Here is a 21,393-nt window from a genome sequence, read left to right on the forward strand (position 1 = left end):
GTTGGGCCCATCTTCCCCCTGATCAGTGAGATTATTGGACAACCTAATTTGTGATATTAGTTGGCAGTGATATATACCCTACACGTTCAGAACTGTCTATGGAAAACCTGTTTGTTTTATCTGCACTGGTTTAGTGTTATGAAATGAAAACCCACTGTCAGAAATGTGGGTCTTACTCAAGCAGCTCTGGCATTACCAGAAAATATTCAAGGAAAAGGAAATCCTTCTCTGGTGGCAAGCTCTTTGCTTTGCAGTTAAAGACTAACAAAGGATCCTTTTCTGAATTTCGTACTAGCAGCCTTAGAATTTGTATTTTTGTTGCTGCTTGGAAGTGAATGATGGGCTTCCTTGCCATTTAACAATATGGTTTCCAGGTACCAATGCTGTCTCGGCTTTCTGTTTCTTCCTCTACCTACTCCATCTTCACTGGAAGGCATCAAAAGAGATACAGGGCTGAAGATGATACCTTTGAGGTTGGCAGCTATTTGAGCACATCTCCCTAAAGCCCAGTTCCTTAACTACTTTGAGGTTGGCAGCTATTTGAGCACATCTCCCTAAAGCCCAGTTCCTTAACTACTAAAGGTAAGGATAGAGTATTTTCACTCTCAGCAGAAAGATTGAGCAAGGGCAGATTTTTCATGTTCTATTTTTTTTCTCTTTAATGCTAAAAAAAACTCTTTTCTTGCCCTTGATACCAATTTGCCTGAAAATAAGGGATATTTGTCATTTTTTAATTTTTTGTGCCTTTCTATCTTATATGATGTCTCGAATCATTAAAAGTTTTCCAAGTGCAAGATAATTCAAGAGAAAAAAGCTAGATGACATTGTTTGGCTTACTAAGCCCTTAGATTCTTGTTCACATATACTTCATATCTAAGGTCTTGCCCATTACTTGCTTATGTAACCAAATCAGGTGAACTTGAGAGAATTTTGCAAGTCATAACAGGATTTATCTTCACTAACAGAATATCTTTAGTGTGGTTGATATTACACAGATTTGGATATTCAGGAAAAAACATGATTGCTGCATAATTTTACATATGGAGAACCTGATAGCCTGGCCTCTGACATCTGAGTAGTCGCCGCTTACCCCAGCTTCAGAATCAGATTCCAGTGGAACTGCTTCCTCCCTGACAGTGAACTGTTTTATAAATTATTTGATCTAATGCAGTGCAATGATTTAAACAATGTCATATTCTTTGTGAGGCTCATATGACCTACCTTTCTCAATCTGGAAATATTTTCTACATGACTCTAATTGTCTCATATTACATTTCCTTTCTTAATAATACACCAATGAAATTAACTGAGATGTCGGATGCTTAAGCCCTTTTCATCAGTAAAAACAAAACAAAAAATTATTTTAACTTATTTTATATGTTAATAAAATAAGTTAACTTGTTTTTACCTGTTATAAGAAACCAACATGCCCACAACAATAAATCAATAACAACAGTCAATGAGACACAAACCAAAATCAAGATACTTTGTCATTAGCACTAATTTTTTTGAGAACAAAAACAAGCTATCAGGCATTAAAAAATAAAAATGTTTTGTAGGCTGTTGATTAGCTTTCAATCACGGCTGTTCCCAGAGTACAGTTGTGATAAAACACAAGGGAAAACACGACACACACATTCTGTTTCTTTTTTTCCCCTCCTGCTTAAGCTTATCAACTTTTAAAACAGTTACATTTTAAACACTTAAAAAAAATAAACAAATACCATCCCCCCACATATTTATATATGTATATATAAACAATAGTTTTTAAAAGTAATTATGATTTGGGGCATTCAGCCATATGGAAAAAGCATGAGAACACAACTGACTTACAAATCAAGCACCCCATGTGTGTGATATACCTAATTTTATAACTGGGGAGGAAAAGAACATGTTTTTCTTCCAGATAGCCTCTATACAAAGTTTGTTCATGATTTGTTTCTTATCCCTTGCTGTAACACAGATGATATGTATATGAGTCAGTATGGTTCTGACATACGTTGTAAAGATTGGGAGAATTTTTTTTTGCAAGTTTGAATTTGTCTCCTACTTAATCGTTATGTGGTGATTATATTGTAGTGTATCAAGATATTAAACAATTCAGAATAGGAGGTGTGCAACAAAATGAAGAAAGTAAACATGGCAAAAAAATTTTCTGCATTTTTTGGTCTTTTTAGAATAGATACAAAATCATTGATTCTGACCTATTTCAGTATGGACAGTTACTTTTGATCTTTATTAGAATTAATATAGTTAACCAATTCAGTAGAATATAAATTTGCATTTTTGTTGTCTTCTAGTGGCTATTTTGCATATTAAAAGTACAGCCTTTCTTAAAATGTGAAGTACTTTCTTGATTATGCCGGCTCTTTTCTCATTCTGCTAAGGCTATAAATAAAGCTTTCTATTTAAGGCTGGCATTATAGCAACCCACCTGCTCATAGAAGAGAGAAAAAAATTCAGAATCACTCAACCTGGAGATTGCTGTCAGCTTGTGATTATGTGAATGGTAAGTTTTAACTTTTAAAGTGTTATGTGGAGGTTTTTTTTTTTTTTTTTTTTTTAAAAAGCAATTTCCAGTTTAGCAGTTACCCAGGAATTTTTGAGTACCAATGAAAGAAGACTTGTCCCTGGAGAAAGCATTCATTGATGAGGCCTGACAGCAGCTCCGAGGTGACATTGGTGGGAAAGGCAGAACTGGAAAATGAGGGGTCGTTTCAACTGTGGCATCAGGAAAGGAGACAGGAGTGTGGGGGATCACCAAAGCTTTCCTCTCTGTGGGCCATCCCAGGGGAGTTAGTGGTCCTTGCTCTCTTCCTCCTCCTTGTCCAGGGTGTTCCCCAGGGAAATCGGGGAATGACAGGAGGGGTAGGCAGATTAAAGACCTTGGCAAACTGGAGAAGGGCCGTCTGGGGAACAGGCAAGCTTGTGTTGATCAGTTTCCCGTATTTTGAAAGAGGAAGATCCCAGCTCCAGGCCTGTTTTCAAAAATAAACCTTTTGTAAAATTCTTAATCACATCTGTTTTTGGCAAACATTTTATCATAGGCATTCTTTTGAAAAGCGGACACAAGATAAGGAGTCTCCAGTCTCCATTGTTTGTTGAGAACGTGTGCAGCTACAAACACTGGCCCCCAAACAGACAAACCAACTTCAGATTTGAAAACCTGTCATTAATTGTTGATTTAAAACATGATTTACTTGACTAAGCCTTCTAAGCCTAGACTTCTGGTCCCTGGACCCAGTTTTTATTAGGCAAACTTGGCTAAATATCATGGCAAATCAGCCATCGTTTTGACCTTGTAAACTGATGTCGTGAAGCTGTCTTTTATGGTCATATCTTGCTGGAGTGAGGATGAGCATGTTCTTTTGTGAATGGCTTTTGAAGAGACAAGGGGGAGAGTCACTGAGAGATTCATGTCAAGTGCTTGCTAAAGTACCAGGAAGCAACTTCTGTTGCCTAACCAAAACATGCTACTCGAATGTTAAGAAGTCAAATAACATTTCATTCTTCAAGGCTTTTCACACAAAGGCAAAATAGCTCTAAATAGCTCTGAATTTCAATCAGAAAATATCAAGGGGGTTAGCAGGAAAAAAAAAAAAAAAAAGTAATTGGAATGGAGCTTCAAAGTTACTGGAAATGACCAGGCACATGATATATTTGCCTAACTGGGAATATTTCTAGGACCTTAATCCCAGTAATGAAGATAATACATCTTTACCTCAGTACCGAGTAGAATGAATGCCATTGCCCCAAAAAGTCTGTTCCCTATGTGCCATAAAATCTATTTGGAATAGTTCATGCGAGGTATGTAAACATGAACAGGACAGAGAAGCGAGGGATAAAAAAGATACTGATGAGAATTAAAGAAAAGCATAATTTCTGATTCTTCTTCAGTTAGAAGATAACTATAAAAAATAGCAATAAAAGAAGTAGGTTTAAAATGGATACAAGTGGTTTCCCCACCCCTCCCCCTTAAACTCTTGGTATATATTTTTTTTAATCAAGTCTTAACCTTCTAAAGTGAAAATGATGTATCTTTTTTTTTCTTTCCAAGAAAGCCTCAAGACATATTCTGTATTGTTGAACGGCTTCTGAGCATAATCCCTGAAGTTAAAAACAGATGTCTTTACACAGAGATTTGGGGACATGAGTAATTTCTCTCAGCCCATGAGGATTCTAGTCAGGGAATTATTTCTTCTAAACATTTAATAACCCAGCGATGACTACTAGGGGGAAAGTTGGTCCATGTACTGGTCTGGTCTGTTATTTTCTATCATGGTCTAGTTTGATCTAAAGAGAGGTAATGTGAAGCCATAAGGGAAATTCATCCTGGTGAATTCTTTTATGAAACTGGATGGTAGACCCTGGAGCTACAGTCAATGGAATGCCAGAACTTTGCAGATATAAAAAGAAACCCAAGATCTGCACCAGTAATGAGAATGTAGAAAATTAAATGTCCATTTAATTCTTATGAAACTGTTACTATGATGCTTCAGGCAGGAAGTAGTTTATTTGCCTAGAAATATCAGGCCAAAACCACTTCTGTGATCTGAACATTTATGCAGGTGGTATATTTTTTATCATCTCTTGGAGCCCAAGGTTTAAAAATACGTCAGAAGCGTCCTCTAGTTCAAACTGGGTTCTCTGGAACTCTAGCTTTTCAAGATGTTAATAGCTACATCATGAAGACAAGTGCTTCATGCACAAATAAGTTAAAGGAGCCCAAGATAAACAATGTTAAATAGGATTATTATCTACAGGACTTTTCAGAAGATTAGGTTCATATGCATTTTGAACTGCCAAGAGGTGGCTATAGAATGCAACATTTTCCCAATGTATTAGTCTATGAAACTCTATTTTGGAAGATCACTTATTAATATCTTTTAGAATTGGTGTTCCATGGATCAGAGTATGGAAACCCGAGAGAGTCCATTCTCTTTTCTTCCAGATGATGGAGTAATAACTAAATCTTTTAACTAAATCTTTTCATAGATGGCTTAACTTCAATCCAATTGCATTTCACTCATCTGTCAACTTTTATTTTGGAAGAAAATAGCAGTTGGAATCACAAAGTCCTTTTATTAATTGCTCAGTGTTTCACTTATTATTTTTTACATTGGTTAAATACTTGTTCCATAATATGCTGTAAAATTAAGATGAACTATTTTCTATTACTTTTAGAAGACTCTCCATTTTAACTTTGTTCGTTTTAAATTTTGAAAGGTCCCATTCCATCTGCATGTAAGTTGGAATTATGATAGAATTTATAGCAGGGCTTCATTTGTATTGTTAGATATAAATTAGATAATTGCCACAGGTAGGAAATGCATTTCTAAAAGATCTATGATAACAACCAGGAAAGTCAAATGCAAATGACTGAAGCAGGCAATTCTTCAATCTTTCTATCTCATTTTCCACCCTTTATTAAGGGAGGAAAGGGTTTAACTGTGCTGCTCTCAATTGGCAAAAACAATTTCTGGGCCTGTCACTTTATTACTGGGTTCAATTTAATTTTGTTCAAGTTCCTCAAAGTTTGAAAGTCAAACTTCCCATCTGATATGTCAAATAGCAAAACCAGGGAATTTATATTTCGGTTTGCATGCTACCCAAAAGGGAACTTATTTTTAGACCCCTCTCAAAAATGTGAGAAGTATAGAAATTTCCTATCTGTTCTATGCTGATCATATATATATATATCCCATTTCATGAATATACTCCAAATTCAATGCTTTCTCAGATGATTCAAATATGTGTTTTGAAAATGATTAATATTTAGCTAAATGAAATAATCCGCCATTGGAACAAGATCATTGGTGGTAATGGTACGATGCCATTTAGGAAAAAATCTGGAACGTTTTGAGTAATAATCATTAATACAAACTGAATTGAGAAAATATCTTTGAGTCAAAGGGCTAAAAGTGTCAGCATAGTTTAACAAATTTATGGGGCTATAGCTTTTTTCTCAGTGGAAAAAAAGTCAGTGGAAAAAAAGTCAGTGGAAAAAAAATCAGTGCTTTTTAAAGAGTTTCTTCTTGTCTACACAGGACAATTTTTCATGATAAAAACCAATATCTACTTAGTAAGGAAGTAGGAAGAAGCCCTGAAGTTGCCCATTCAAGGTAAACTGTGTGTACAGTAATTGAAAAGACGACATCAGAGAGTGGCAGTAGCTGGATGTTCCTTTGGCAGCAGTCTAGACTTCAGGCCACCATCACATTTTAAATAGATCCTTAGTTGCATTAACGTCACGTTATGCATGGATCACCCTGGTTTATGTTGGCATCTGAGAAGAACTTCTTTTCCAGAGAGCTTTTGACATCTTAATTCTTAGCTATGAGGTGACTTGATTACCCTATGATTATAACCATCACCTCTGCTTGCATTTTCTATTAACACAGTAGCCGGGGCTGATGAAAGCAAAATCAAGATGTGGTTAAATGGACTGTTTTCATTATTAACACCTACCTTGCATTTTACAGGTCAACTATATCTAGTGGCACACCACCTTCTGGAGAAACCAAGGGCTTTTGTTACAGTAAATTGGTCCAGTGAGATATCACAAGTATAAAAAATATTCCATTCTGTATCAAAACTAGGCACATGCCTTTATTTATAGGAACAGAAGTTAACAGAGTTGAGCAGTTTTGCCATGGGTCCCATTTCTCGGCATCCTACTTCAGACAAATACATATCTCCGCTCATGACTCCAGGGATCTAATCTCAGAATTATCTGTATGCAAAGAAAGGTGAAATCACACTTGGATCTATAATGGTAAGTAACTAAAAGCACAACCTCTCATTCATATTGCTTTAAAACATATACAGCATATGTTTCAAAAAAAGTAAAGAATATATTGATTTCTTTGTGGTACTGAACCAACAATATGGTATGATGCAAGGCTTTAACAAATGATAATCATAGGTACAAATTTTTCTGTAGAGTATGTTTTAGGCAAATGCATCTTTTTAATATGTAAATCCTACACTGTAGGTTGTTCTTTTTTGTTGTTTTTCTTTTGTTTTTGCAGTGGTAGAAAATGCTGAGTATCTGTCCATGAGCATGAGCCAACGGTTCAGGTTCATTACTGAGATCCCCATAATGCCAGTATTTGCAATGCAAACAATTAGAATCCCACTGTGTGAAGGGCTCTGACACAGGCCCGCCTGCCTCTAGGTGGAGAGTGGAGAGTCTCCATAAGAGGTCCTCCGGATTCCATGCACCCTGCTTTCACACAGGGGCAGCTGCACAAAGCTGCCTCTTGACCTAGTAATTTGCAGTGCCAGACTGTGTCACTGGTTACCAACAATGACACAGAAACAATAGTGTGAGTGGTGGACCCTCAAATCATTTTCATGTTGAACCTCCTGGGTCCGGCCACTTCTCCTTCCACAACAGCACCATTGTTTTTTCGGGGCACATACTCAAGGTCAATGCTGTTTTTGTGCTTGCCTTTCCCTCGGCTCCACACAAAAAGGAGGAGAAAGCAAAATAAAACCACTCCCAGAAATGTGAAACAGCCCATGGCTGTAGACACCAGTATTGTTTTAAGGTCCAGGGAAAAAGTGTTGGCATTGGTGCCATTGGAAATGGTGTCATTGGAGTCGGTCATGTACATAGGGGTCCTGTTCGTGTAAAGGAAGCGGTCTGAAGCGAAACCCTTCACAGTCAAGGAGGCTGTGAAGGTGTCGTTCCCAGCAGCGTTGCTAGCAATGCAAACATACATCCCACTGTCTTGATCCTGGGCAAAGCGGATTTCCAAGGTGCCATCACCCAACACCGTGGCTCTCCCATTGGATTTGGTGGTGATAAAACGCCTTCGGGGTGTCACCCAGGAAATCACTGGCTGTGGGTCCCCATCTGCATTGCATTCTAGCTGGATTGTCTGCCCTTCATCTACTAGCAGATGCTGCAACTTCTTTTCACGGATTTTGGGTTTTTTGCAGGTAAAGTAAAAAGAAAGGGCAGTGCTATGGAAATCTTTGAATGACTTCTCGCGGATAGTGTCTGGGCCAGCACACATGGGTTGGTGGCCGCCAAACTGCAGGATGGGCTGCCGCTGCAGAATCCAGAGGAGACGGCAGTCACAGGCTAGTGGGTTGTTATTAATGCTCAGGACCTCCAAAGCCCTAGGAGAGGAGAAGACATTCTCTTCCAAAGTTTCCAGTAGGTTCTGAGACACATTGAGCACGCGAAGAAAGTGGAGCCCTTGGAAGGAGTGAGGCTCAATGGTACGGAGCTGGGCCCCTACTATATGGAGCTCCTGAAGGCGAATCAGGTCAGAGAACATGCCTGCTTCAATAGTGCTGATGGGATTGTAGGAGAGGTTAAGGTGGGTCAGGTATACCAAGTGCTTAAAGGCAAGGAAGGGAACAGTGGACAGGTTGGTGTTTGTGATGGAGAGGGATGTAAGGTTGAGACCGTAGAGGCTATTGGCAGGCATCATATCCAGTAAAGGCCAATAGTCAATCTCGAGGTGTTTCAGGTGGAACAGTCTCTTAAAGGCATACACAGGCATATGGTTGATAGTGAGATGCTTCAGGTGCAGGCTGATGAGGCTGCGGAGGTGGGAGAGAGCTTCTGTTGGTACTGCTGTGAGGTTGCATTTCTCCAGGGTGAGCTGCTCCAAGCTAAGCAGCCCGCTGAAGGCCCTGTGTGAAATATAAACCAAATCGTTGTCCCCCACTTCTAGGGACTTCAGATTATGCAAGTCCTGGAACATGTAGTCTAGTAAAATGACAATCTTATTCTCACTAATATCGAGCTTGGTGAGGTTGGACAGCCCCGTGAATACTCCCAAAGGGACCAACTTGAGGCGATTGCCTTTCAGGCGGAGGGAACGCAGGTTAAAGAGACTGTTAAATGCTCCTGGCTCCACATTGGCGATGATGTTGTCACTTAAGTCTATCTCTTCCAGCAGAGGATATGATATAAACTCTTCAGGGTTGACACTTTTCAGTCTGTTCTTGCTGAGGTCCAAGATTTTGGTCTCGATGGGAATGCCCTCTGGGATGGCGATCAGCCGTCTTCTGTGGCAGCTAACAGATTTGTTCTGGGCGGAGCACTCGCAGCGAGCAGGACAGCCGATCGTGGATCCCATGAAGAGTAACACCACAGCCAGACCCAGGAACGGCTGCCAGCATGATACGGCCGCGTGAAGCATGACTCCACCTCTTTGTCTACACCTTGGTCACGGGCCTGCAGGAGAAAGGGCGAAAGGAGGGAGGAAGAGAAGTTGCATTAGGATAAAGATAGATGAAGAGACAAAAATAAGGAGGCAAGTCTTACAGGAAGGATGATGGATTTGGAATCAGATCTGGGCCTGAAACCGAGGGCTACCATTATTGGCAGTATGATCTTGGACAAGCTACGTCACGCTCTGCACTTCAGTTTTCTTGGCAAAAATGGAAATAACAGGGATCATAGTAATAACTTCCTAGAGCTGTCATGACAATTTCAATATGTGACAACTATAGAGAGCCTAGTACAGTGGCTGGCACAGACTGTGAGGCAAAATAGCACACATTTCACAAAAGTCTATTTGGATTCAAATGAGAGAAACAGAGGTCAACGTCTGAGAGGAAACCTGTCACTCTGAATCAGTGTCTGCATCTCTAATATTTGGGATATCATCCTCTCTTCAAAATGAAGCTAACGAAGCCTCATCCAACACCAGGCCCTTAGTTTCCAAGTACAAAAGAAAGTTACCTTCAATGTGAGATGTTAGAAAATTCATATGTGAAGGAAAAAAAATATCCTATTAAAAAAAGGTAGAACCTTTCATTTTAAGGTCCTTTTTCAGGATTCAGTGAAGTTACTTTGGAGCAAACAAAAACCCTCAGAATTTGTCTTTGTGTTTTCTGGATGATGGAGACTCAAGGTACCATGATGACTATGATGAAAATGCTTTCTTTAAGATTTGGGGTTAAATATTGAGTGGGAGAGACAGAGTTTAAGAAAAAAATTTTTGTGAAACGTGAACTATCATTCTCATATTCAAATTCAAACAGAGTAGAACTGTTAAAGTGAAATTAAATGGCACCAAATGAGATTGGAAATGAGTGCATTCTAAATGCAGAGAGAAAAGCAGACACTGAACTCACTGCTCAAATGAATAGCAAGAGGTTTGTGGTGGAGCTATGCTTCTCAATCTGAGGTTCCCAGGGGACAGTTAATGCTCAAATACTATATGAAAACAATATTTTTAGATAAAAGGTCTTTGATAGTCTTCAACACTTATTTTGCTAGTTATTTTACCAGAAATAATATTTCTCAATCTAGGGTTTACAGGTATGTTTGCCTATGTCTATAGCTATGTCTATATATAAACAAATCTATTCATAAAAATTAACAGCGACTAGGATCGAACTTAACTGTTGAATCACTAGAAATATTCCCCTAAAATGTAGAAACAAAGCAAAGACAAAGAAGGTGCTTGCCAAATTAATTATAACTCCTATTTTAATGTTCCTATCTATTGGAAAGGATAAGGTAAAACTATCATTATTTACAGATCAAATTGATATCTGCCATGGAAACCAAAGAAAATTAACTGAAAAACTCTTATAATGAATAGGAGAATTAGTGAAATTGATATCTGCCATGGAAACCAAAGAAAATTAACTGAAAAACTCTTACAATGAATAGGAGAATTAGTATGTTACAAAACTAAATAATTTTCTTATATACTAAAAACAAACCATCTAGAAAATGTTATTGTAAAAGTTATTCCAGTCACATCACTGAAAAATATCAAATGCCTTAGAAAAACTTAAGAAATGTGCAAAACTATTATTAAACTCCACTGAGGAAACAAAATAAAACTAAGAAAAGAAATATATCATGTACTAAGAAAGATTCAATATTACAAAGATATTATTTCTCAATACATCTAAAGAAATAAAATTTTTGAACCTAAAGTCAGTTCTAAAGTTCATTTGGAAGACTATCCATGAGAATAGTCAGAAACATTAAAAAATAAATATATTTATGGTCTGTTCTCATTGCTGTTAAGTATAAGATGCAAAACTATAATAATAATGACTAAAGAATTATCTCTAAATATATTTGAAAAGTGAGTATATGTGCATGGTGGCATTTGAACTCAGTGAGAAAAGTATAAATGATTGGCTAGATATTTAGGGGGAAAAAAGGTATATATCAATTTCATTCCTTCCAATAAAATAAAATCCAGGTGAACTAAAGATTAAAATACAAAAAGAAAAAGTGTATTTGAATAAAATTCAATAAAATAAGTTTAGAGTTGTGAAGCCTTTCTATGAATAAAGCTAGAAACCATGAAGTAAAAGAATGACCAATTTGATTGTATGCATTTTTAAAATATTGGTATAAAAAAATAACATGCATGCAGAAAGGCAATTGCTAAACTGGAAAATATATTTTAAACTCACATCATAGAAAAGGGATTGAAGATATTAAACAGCTCTTATTAATCAGTAAGGAAAATAGGCACATGACAATAGAAAAGTAGGCAATGGAATGTAATAAAAATAGCCAAAACATATATGAAAAGATAATCAAAGAAATGCAAGTTAAACAATAGTGATTTTTCAATTTTTCCTGGCAGAATAACAAAGTTCAGTACTTACTTTTATGCAAAGATAAAAAGGGCACAAGGAAAAGAACATCTATATACTGATATAAACTGGAACATCATTTCAGGAGGCTAATTGATATAAAAATGTTCAATATGTTTATCCCTTTGGTCCAGATTTTCTATTTCTATAAATTTATCATAAGGGAAATAAATGAAATACATAAATGTTCATAAATGTTACATTATTTTAATAGGTGCTTGGTTTATAAATTATGATATAGCCATATAATAAAATCCTATGTAGCCATTAAAATTCTAAGACTTAGCTCTATATTTATAAACATGAAAAGATGAAATCATGATATATACTGCCATTGTGTCTGTACTAACATGTATGAATATATATACATATCTATAAATAAATATACGTATGCAAGGATAAAACTGGAAGGGTATACATGAAAATGTTGATAGTACTTATTTTGCAAGTGTGGATTAAAGGTTATTTTCATTTCCTACTTATAAACTTAATATGTGTTCCAAATTTTTTCTACAGTATGCCACTATTATTTTTACATAAAAATAAAGCTATTAAGAAGCCATGGATATATTTTACAGCAAAACATAAAAATTGCATACTTTTTAATTTATTTTTGAGTATTGCATTTTAATTTCTCTGTTGACATTCCACCTATATTCCTTTACATTATTTTAATTTGTTGCTCTAGGGATTACATTATGCATCTTTAACTTGTCAGTTATTTAGAATTAATATTGAATTATGTCAGGTAAAATACAGGAGCCTTGCAACAGTATATTTTCATTTGCATCTTTGGTGGGGATTTGCATACTGAGTCCCACTCGAAAAGTGTGTGTGTCTACAAAGTATGGAAACAATGAACACTCTTTGGGGGTACTAAAAGTAGTTCAGCACTGCTGGTGCAAAAACTGAGGAGAAAAGTGGACAAGAGAGGCAGAAGAGGAGGAACTTGTAAACTTAGGGTAAAGCTATTCTCACTTTATCCTCGGGGCAATGGTAAGCCATTAAATCTGATCATATCCCTCTTTTACATAAAACACTTTACATTTTGGAAAGATTAATCTGACTGCAGCGGGGGAAAGACTTGCAGCTGGAAATTCAGTTATAAGGCTGGTGTGTTGTTTCAAACCAGTGATTATAGTGGTCTGGATCAGGGTAGATGGACAGACTTAAGGGGAATTCTGAGGCAAAAAAAGAAATCCTTTTGCTATAGATTTACTGTGGGGAATGCAGGGGTGGAGGAGAAAAAGATGCTTTTCGGGCTTTTGGCAACTGGGTGGGACCTGTTGTCATTCACTCAGATGGGGAGTTTAGGAGCAGTTTCCAGGTGAGGAATTCCTGATCCCTTCAAGTATGTCCAGCACTGGATCAAGATGTGTTGATTCCATGGGCAGATTAATAATGTGTCATTCCTTGAAAATAACAGTATTCAAAATACATTTCAGTATTTATTCAGCAAGGCATGAAAAATGGATTTTCTGTTACAATTATATGGCTCTTTATATTCAAGATAAAGTTTTATTACATGCTCTATACATTTTTAGCTTATTTGGTAGCTTATTTTGAATTGATGGGAAGGAATGAGTTATTTTTTAAAAATTCCACTGAGAGTAGTCTTTGACAAAGTTTGCCCAACGTATATCTCACCAGTTCAGTAAGAAGATAATTGGTATCCTATTTCTGATTTATTTCAATAGTGATTTAGGGAAGGGTCTTCTTTATTGTTTGACTCCCTTTACCTGACTGTGTGTGTGTCAACCATGGATCTGACAGTATCCAATTTAATCCTGAGTACACCTAAACCATGAAGGAGCTCAACTAAGGGTGGATGATATCTAGTTTCTGTTTTGTTTTGTTTTTTCTTTAAAAGTTTGTTATTTTGTCTCCAAAGTAAAGGACTGTCAAAAAGGAAGACGGGCAAGCACTCAGCAAGTGGGCTACAGGCATGCTCCCTTCAGATCCGGACCACCGCTCCTATTCTCCTTTCAGCTAGACAGAAGTAGATAATTTGGGGCCATATCTATCTCACCATAATTCTCTGAGTTGTGCTTTATTATTCTCATCACAAATACTTCTTCTCAGTTTTAGTTCAGAAGGGCAAACTGCTGGCTCCATTTAGCTTCCACAGTCAGCAGAAATCTTACAATCAAAGCTTGGCCTGTAATGTCCAACTGTGACCAAGGTTTGACAAGATGAACTTCTTTTCATTAAGAATAAAGCATGAAACTAAAATCTATAGGCAGCTGAATAAGACCTTTCCATTAATTCTGATCAAAGGGCCTCTCAGGTGTCATGATTAGTACCTTTTTAAACCTACTGTGTGAAGTTGGTATTTTCATTCTTACACTTGTATGCTGGATATTTATTCTCTGTTCATTCTATAAATGTAAGAAACACAAACAACAAATCAGGGAGTAGACTTTTAGGGAAGCAACATGGAAGAACAGAAATAGTGAAAATTTGGGCTCAGACATACCTGGCTCAAATTCTGAATTTGACACTTGTTAGATGTGGGTAGGCTGATAATGCCTATGATTCTCATCATCTCCTCTGTTAATTTGTGACAATAAAACAGACTAAATAGGATTAGAGATAGTTTATGTAAAGTGCTTAGCTCATAAATAATAGCTATCAATACTATCATGTTTATGGGGTAATGGTTTGGTTTGTTGAAACATTATCGTCGAGAACAAGACAGCATACCCCAAGGTGACATGAATTTCCTCTGAATACAGATTCAGAGAAAACTGGAGAAGGAGGTCCTTCAAGAGATACAATAAGGAGAATTGGAGAGATTGGTAAAATGGAAGAGAACGAGAGAGTTTCAAACCAACCATCATTTTTAAAACACAAGAAAGGAAACAAGTGATGGCTATTTTATGTTGTTTAAAAAGAAAGTTTAGAAGGGAATGGATGCTTTGATGGATGATAAGGTAATGATAAATTGCTTAGCTAGGGAAATCTATGATTAATATAGTTCTCTGGCTGGTGACTGAACAAGGGCACAAAACAATAAATGGATAGCTCAGAAATCTCTTTAAACCTTCACACTAGAAATAAGATTTTTTTCAGTAAAGCTATTTCCCAGATGGGGAGGAATGGGTGGTGGAGGGGTGTGAGGTAGGAAAGAAAATAAAGCAAAGGATTTAATGAATAAAGGCATCCAAAATACATCCGGAATTATAATTTCCAGTTGTCTAAAACTGTAGATTTAGAAACACTGGTCTGTGACAAAATCAGATACCTGAAGAGTTGTGAGAACTGATTAAAATATTCAAAAACTAAGAGAAATCAGTTTTAGTGTGAGCCAGTCTTGAAACGCACCAGGGTTACCTGAGTTGAGATTTAACCCCAGAGTCCCAAACCTGGCAGGAAACATTGGATTTGAACTCTTTCTAGAGACATAAAATTTTTCCTTCTATGTGTTCTCTTATTATCCTCCAAAACATTGCATTTGTACCCTTTTCTTAGTAGTCATTTTTTTTTGGTAAGGAAGAACTGGAACCTCAATACTGAGGCTGAACTTGGAGAGCATTCAAGGGGCAGATGGAAATTTCCAATATTAAGGCCAGACTTGGAGAGCATCCAACATGTTTTATACTGTAAAATAATTGGTTTTTAACCAAAAATTACAAGTTTAATGATAAAATTACTTAATGGTTTAGGCAGGTGGGTAGACATTACATGCCATTGTAGATACCTCTCAATAGACAGATTATCAACTCTCTGAATCAACTAAAGATAGTATGTTGATCTCTACTTATTTGGCTAGAGACCTTTAGATGCTTGGCAGTTATTTGGTTTGAAGATAATGTGAGATACTGTTAGTATGAAAAGTAGCTATTAATATGATCTAATGTATTGAAAATGTATATTGTATAAAATGGGCACAAAACTAGTAAATTGAAGACGCAGGACTCATGGATGTAGTCAAGAGGACACCTTTATTTTTCTCTTGCATGTCCCTTTATAATTTATTCAGTAGACTTAAGGGGGAAGGTTCTTGTTTGACTGGCTTTGTCACAGATGTTCTCTGGGACTGGCAGATTTTTAAACTGACTCCTTTTGTAGATCAATTTCTAAGGCTCTTTGGTGATGCACAATGAAGGGATATCTCACATGTGGTTGTTCTCATCTGTTTGAGTGATTCTCTATTCTGGTTTGTTGGGTAGTCTTTTCACAGTCCCTAGGAATATAGAAGTCCACCTCCAGCTTCTATTTGCTGAGGCCCTGTTGCCCTTCCAGGTGGCTTTATTATAGAAAACCTCAGGCAACCCCCATGCTGGCTCTCTACACTTGTGGCTCTCATTGTTTGACCAGAAAAAAACCTGGAAATGCAGACCAATCCTAATACAGAAGCAAGTTCCTTTGTTCTGACACCAAAAAGGCTATCACCTTAATGTAGGTCCTCTAGACTTCCCAGGAAGGAGTCAGAAGTCCATGGTGTGCATCTAACAACAGGAGAAGACTATTAAGGATTCCATATAATCCTGTTGAAGCACTTCTCTGACTTCAGGAGAAAGGGGACGCACCTTTGTTGCTTAAACTGCATCATTTTCCTAAGGTAAATGCTTAGTAATGGAACCAATATTTCCACCAGGATTTTCTGACTCCAAAGGCAGTGTTCTTAGCCTTTACCATGTACATCCTCCATCCTTCTTCATACCTGATCACTGAATACACCTCATTTCAAATGGATAGCAACCATAAATATCTTTTAAAAATAGTTTTGTGTTTTGTTTTGTTTTATGAAGAACTCTTCCTTTTAAAAATAGAGAAAAACATAATTTTTCCTCATTTTCTCTCTGGGCTATGCTTTGGTATCTTTTTCAATGGTTCTGAATCATCTTCCCACTCTCAAAACATGAGTTCACTTGGTAATCAAGTGACTAGTGAACAATTAGCAAAGCTTGTCCTAAGTCATTAATTAATAGTTTCTGTTTAATCTTTCTTGAAACTGGAGAGCTTCTGTTCTTATGTTTATTTTGATCTCTTTGAAATGCAAATTATTTGCTCCTCTCCTACAGTTCTAAGTCTCCTTTTGGCCTTCATAGAAATTCTTGGACATATAGTATGTGCCTATTCCATTTAAACCTTTTAAAGATGAAAGTGATTTTTGTCTAGCTTTTAGGTTTCTTTGAAATTAATATTACTAATTAAAGGGTAGTTGGCTTAAAATGCCTGATGGCCTCACAAATGTAGTGTACAATGTCCCAAACCTGTAAGACACTATAGGCTAAGGGCTGAGAGCACAGATATGCAACAGAACTCTGTTCATATCTTAACCCGCACTGATCCTCAGTCTTCTCACCTCCAAAATAGAAAAAAAAAATTACGCTACAGGATTATCATGAGAGTGAAATGAGATAACATATTAAAAAGTCAGAGCTCCATCCATAGTAGGGATATGTTGCAAATAATGTTATGCATATAAAATCTCTCAACTGAGGGGAGTACTAAAAACCTTTTGATGTAGTCACCTCAGGAGATAGGCAGTCTGGAGGCATCGGATTGGTCTTTTAATGCAGGTATTAAGGCCTGTTAAGTATCGTGTATTACAGATGAAAAAAACTGAGGTAATCATACTGAGGGCAAAAATTCCTGCTAACGTTTACTTAAATCCCCCTGATGACAGGTTCAGGAAAAGCTATGAAATATGTGCCTGCCTTTGACTGGAGTGAAGAAAGTGCTGGCTGCCTTTCCATGGAATGGCTCAGTCCTCAAGATACACCCAGGATAATCTGCATGAAATGTGTGCCGCAGTGGACAGGTACTCCTCCTGCATGAGGTTATTAAATTTTATTTGGGAAAATAAATTCTACTGAGTGGTTTCCCTTTCAGGTTCCTGAATTTTATCAATTGCTCCATGAAAAACTGGGATGCTTTCCTCTTTCTTTGAAGTGTGGGTATTCACATATAAAGGGGAATCTCTGCTGATTACCTGGCTTTAATCAGTTGGTGATGAAGGCGCCTAGATACTTTTGCTTTTTTCTTGTTTAAATCTGTGCCAAAAAGACAACTGCCTTAAATCCTGTCTGGAACACTATAGAAATGAACAAATAAAGATTTCTGCCAGCTTCTGTAACAGATAAATCCTGAAATCTCAATGGCTTAAGACAGTAGAAGTTCATTATTTCTACTCCATGAAGACATTGAGAGACTTGGGTTCTATTTTGTGGCTCTACCCTTTGAAGTACTTTTCATTCCAAATGCAGAGAGCCAAAGAGGATCATTTTTAGGAGGTTTTCATGAATCAGACCTGACAGTAGCACCATCATTTATGCTCACATTTCTTTAGCCAGAATTCATCATGTTGGCACATATAATGGCAAGGGAGGCTGGGAAGCTTAGCCACGTGTCCAAGAGGAAGGATAAGGGGGGTTGGTGAGGAGCTAGCCATTCTCTGCCAAAAAAAATATAAATTGATATTAAGTACGAATCTAATGTGTATGTATATATTTAAGTTTCTATTTTTGTTTATGTTATTCCTGATGCAATTTTGTATTTAGCAGTTTTTCTTTAAGCATATTGGAGAGATAACTAAAACATACTCATACCTTGCCAAAAATAAGGTTCTACTTTGGGAAAAGGTTAGCTTTTATTTTTGATGAAACCATCTTTGCCAGATAGGAATTTTTTTAATGCAGTTTTCTATTTATATGCTGCTTCTTAATTCATACTAAATCATTATTAGAGTGATTGGTAGGAATTTTCTTATTTTTCTATTCACTTTCTGGATGATATATATATAGAGAGATATAGATACTTCATATATATATATATATATATATACACACACACACACACATACATATATATACATACACATATATATACATATCTATACATATATAAACATATATATAAAGAGCCTTATAAAAATATGTATTAGCTATACAGCAATCAAGGTAAGCAAAAACATATAATCCTTTACTTCTCCAGAGAATCATATTGGATGTTTGCATGTAATGTTAGCATATACTTGGGAAATTTGCTTTATTTTAGCAACTGATGGCTGCCAGCTAACTACTTAAATTTCCTCCAAAAATGTGGAAAACTATCAAAGAAGGAAATATATTAATTCAATTCAGTAAACACTATTGGGCCCCTTCTGTATGCAAGGCAGAGCTGGTGACATAGAGCTGAGTGAATATAATTCTTGTGTTCAAACAGCTTATAGTCTAGTAGGGAAGCTCTGTCCAGTATTCAAGTCAATGATATTAATTTGAATTGCCCAAGTTGGAATCCAACTGTAACTACAAACAGCAAAGATGTGTATTGTTACAATATTTAATATAGTGAAAATAATTAAATTATCTATGATTTTCTCTTTGACATTTATACAAGAATTAAAATGATCGCTGTAGGGTATATTTAATAACTTGGAAAGGGTTTATATGAAAAAAAGTTAAGTAAAAAAGCAGGATATAAATTCTTATGTATATCATGAATATAGTTAAAGAAAAAAAAAAGTCCTTATACAAAAAAACAAAAGATTTGATGGAAATACACCAAAATGTTAACTGTTCAGGTCATAGATGTTCTATAAGGTTTCCTTCTCTTTCTTTTTTTGGTATTTAATAGTTTAATTAACAGAACTATGTGAAAACAATAATACAGAAAGAATAACTTTTTAGAGTCAAATAGTTAACAAATGCTAGAATGGGGACTTAAACTGAAGATTTCTGTCTACACTCTCAACCCTCTACCATTTCAATCTCCTTCCTCTAACACTTTCTCTTTTCAATGCACTTTCTGCATCTTTTGTTCATCTTATTGCTTGGCATAAATCACTACAGAAAGAGCATTAATGAATGTTCCTCTGCTTCTCAATTGTGTTATTTCTAAAGAGGGTTAAGATAAATCACATCTTAATTTATTTGTTGGTTTATTTCTTAGAGTTAAGAAAATATATACATATGAGCCTCATCCTGATCAAGATGGTGGAGTGAGAAGCTTCAGAGCTCCATTCCCCTACAGAAACTTTGAACAATCAGAAAGAACTGGAAGAAACATTTCTCTCAAACTCCAGAAAACAATTAAAGGAGTGCAGTAACAAGAGAGGCAGAACATCAAGCCAAGAAAAAGGCAACTCAAAAGCCATAGGATCTCTGGGAGAAACATCTCTGGGCAAGCAAGCAGTATTTGGTCTGATGCTTGCTTCCCTTTTTCCAACAGGGACGTAATCTTAAAACTTAAAATAATAGATTTCAAATACAAAAAGCAATTGTGGGCATTAACAGAGACTCGGGCAAGATGGCGGCATAGAGAGGAGTGGAAGCTAAGTAGTCCCCCTGGAACAACTACAAAAAACTAGAAACAACTAGTAAATAATTCAGAATAACTGCGGGGGGACAAATGAGACCATCCATTCATCATACACCAACCTGAATTGGGAGGAATGCCCAAGAACACAGCATAAAATCTGTAAGTAAAACCTGCGGAACCAGGTCGGGAGACCCCCTCCCCCATAGCCCGAGCTGCAGAGCCGCGTGGTGCCACAGAGAAGCTCTCTCCCAGCAAGTGAATATAGCTCAGCTGAGCTCCAACTGGGGTTTTAAGTAGCCAGTGTGAACTGCTCACTACAGGTACGCAGCCCCAAATAACAGACAGAGGCTTTGGGTGATGACTGACCTGGGAGAGCCGGAGGGTTGCCTTGGACTGGGTCTGAAGGGGACTATCTGTTTCTTTTTTGGCTCAGTGGAGAAAGCCCCAGCCATTTTCAGTTTCCAGGGCTGTGACTCTGGGAAGGGTGGAGACACCACAAGCAGAGAGTGAGACCATTGAAATGCTAATGACCTCCACCTGAGGGGTCTGTCTTCTCTAGGAGGAAAGGGGTGGGGCCCTTTCCATTCAGAACCAGACCCCAGAGCCTGGGGGAACACGGCCACACCTCCTCACACCAGTCAAGAATTATAGGCTAACCGGCACCACCTGCTGGGCAGAAAAGCACAGTGACCGGAGGCATCAAAGGGTGGAGCAATTTTCTAAGACACACCCACAGGGAAACCAGATACTGAATATTTCTTCCCTCTGGGACCTGAGCCTGTTCTGGTCTGGGAAAACCTGATTTGGATAACCAAGGAAACCATGCCTAGACAACAGAAAATTACAACCTACACTAAGAAAAACAAAGTTATGGCCCAGTCAAAGGAACAAACGTACACTTCAACAGAGATACAGGAATTTAAACAACTAATGCTAAATCAATTCAAAAAGTTTAGAGAAGATATTGCAAAAGAGATAGAGGCTGTAAAGGAAGCACTGGACATGTATACGGCAGAAATCAAAAGTTCAAAAAACCTACTAGTAGAATCTATGGAAATGAAAGGCACAACACAAGAGATGAAAGACACAATGGAAACATACAACAGCAGATCTCAAGAGGCAGAAGAAAACACTCAGGAACTGGAGAACAAAATACCTGAAAGCCTACACGCAAAGGAGCAGATGGAGAAAAGAATGAAAAATACACGCAAAGGAGCAGATGGAGAAAAGAATGAAAAAATATGAGCAACATCTCCGGGAAATCAAGGATGAAACAAAGTACAATAATGTACGTATCATTGGTGTCCCAGAAGGAGAAGAGAAGAGAAAGGGGGCAGAAGCAATAACAGAGGAAATAATTAATGAAAATTTCCCATCTCTTATGAAAGACATAAAATTACAGATCCAAGAAGCGCAGCGTACTCCAAACAGAAGAGATCTGAACAGGCCTACGCCAAGACACTTAATAATCAGATTATCAAATGTCAAAGACAAAGAATCCTGAAAGCAGCAAGAGAAAAGCGATCC

General features: G+C 37.1%; 1 protein-coding gene and 1 long non-coding RNA gene across 9 annotated transcripts in view; one reads left to right on the forward strand and one right to left on the reverse strand.

Moving 5' to 3' along the window:
* The first annotated feature begins 393 nt into the window (after positions 1 to 393).
* On the forward strand, positions 394 to 8,379 carry LOC119504920. Its single transcript, XR_005210654.1, has 5 exons — positions 394 to 473; positions 529 to 582; positions 2,414 to 2,509; positions 6,620 to 6,775; positions 7,948 to 8,379. It is a non-coding gene; the product is annotated as an uncharacterized LOC119504920 (long non-coding RNA).
* Positions 6,311 to 21,393, reverse strand: part of LINGO2 (leucine rich repeat and Ig domain containing 2) — a 1,372,285-nt gene continuing 1,357,202 nt past the window's right edge. For all 8 annotated transcript variants that reach the window (XM_037797548.1, XM_037797547.1, XM_037797541.1 and 5 more), the window contains one exon: positions 6,311 to 9,199. In XM_037797548.1, coding sequence (XP_037653476.1) covers positions 7,344 to 9,164 — 1,821 coding nt within the window. In that variant the 5' untranslated portion in view covers positions 9,165 to 9,199 and the 3' untranslated portion in view covers positions 6,311 to 7,343. The remainder of the gene's footprint in view (positions 9,200 to 21,393) is intronic.

This window comes from Choloepus didactylus, chromosome 10, assembly GCF_015220235.1.
Source record: "Choloepus didactylus isolate mChoDid1 chromosome 10, mChoDid1.pri, whole genome shotgun sequence".
In the NCBI taxonomy this organism is placed as follows: Eukaryota; Metazoa; Chordata; class Mammalia; order Pilosa; family Megalonychidae; genus Choloepus; species Choloepus didactylus.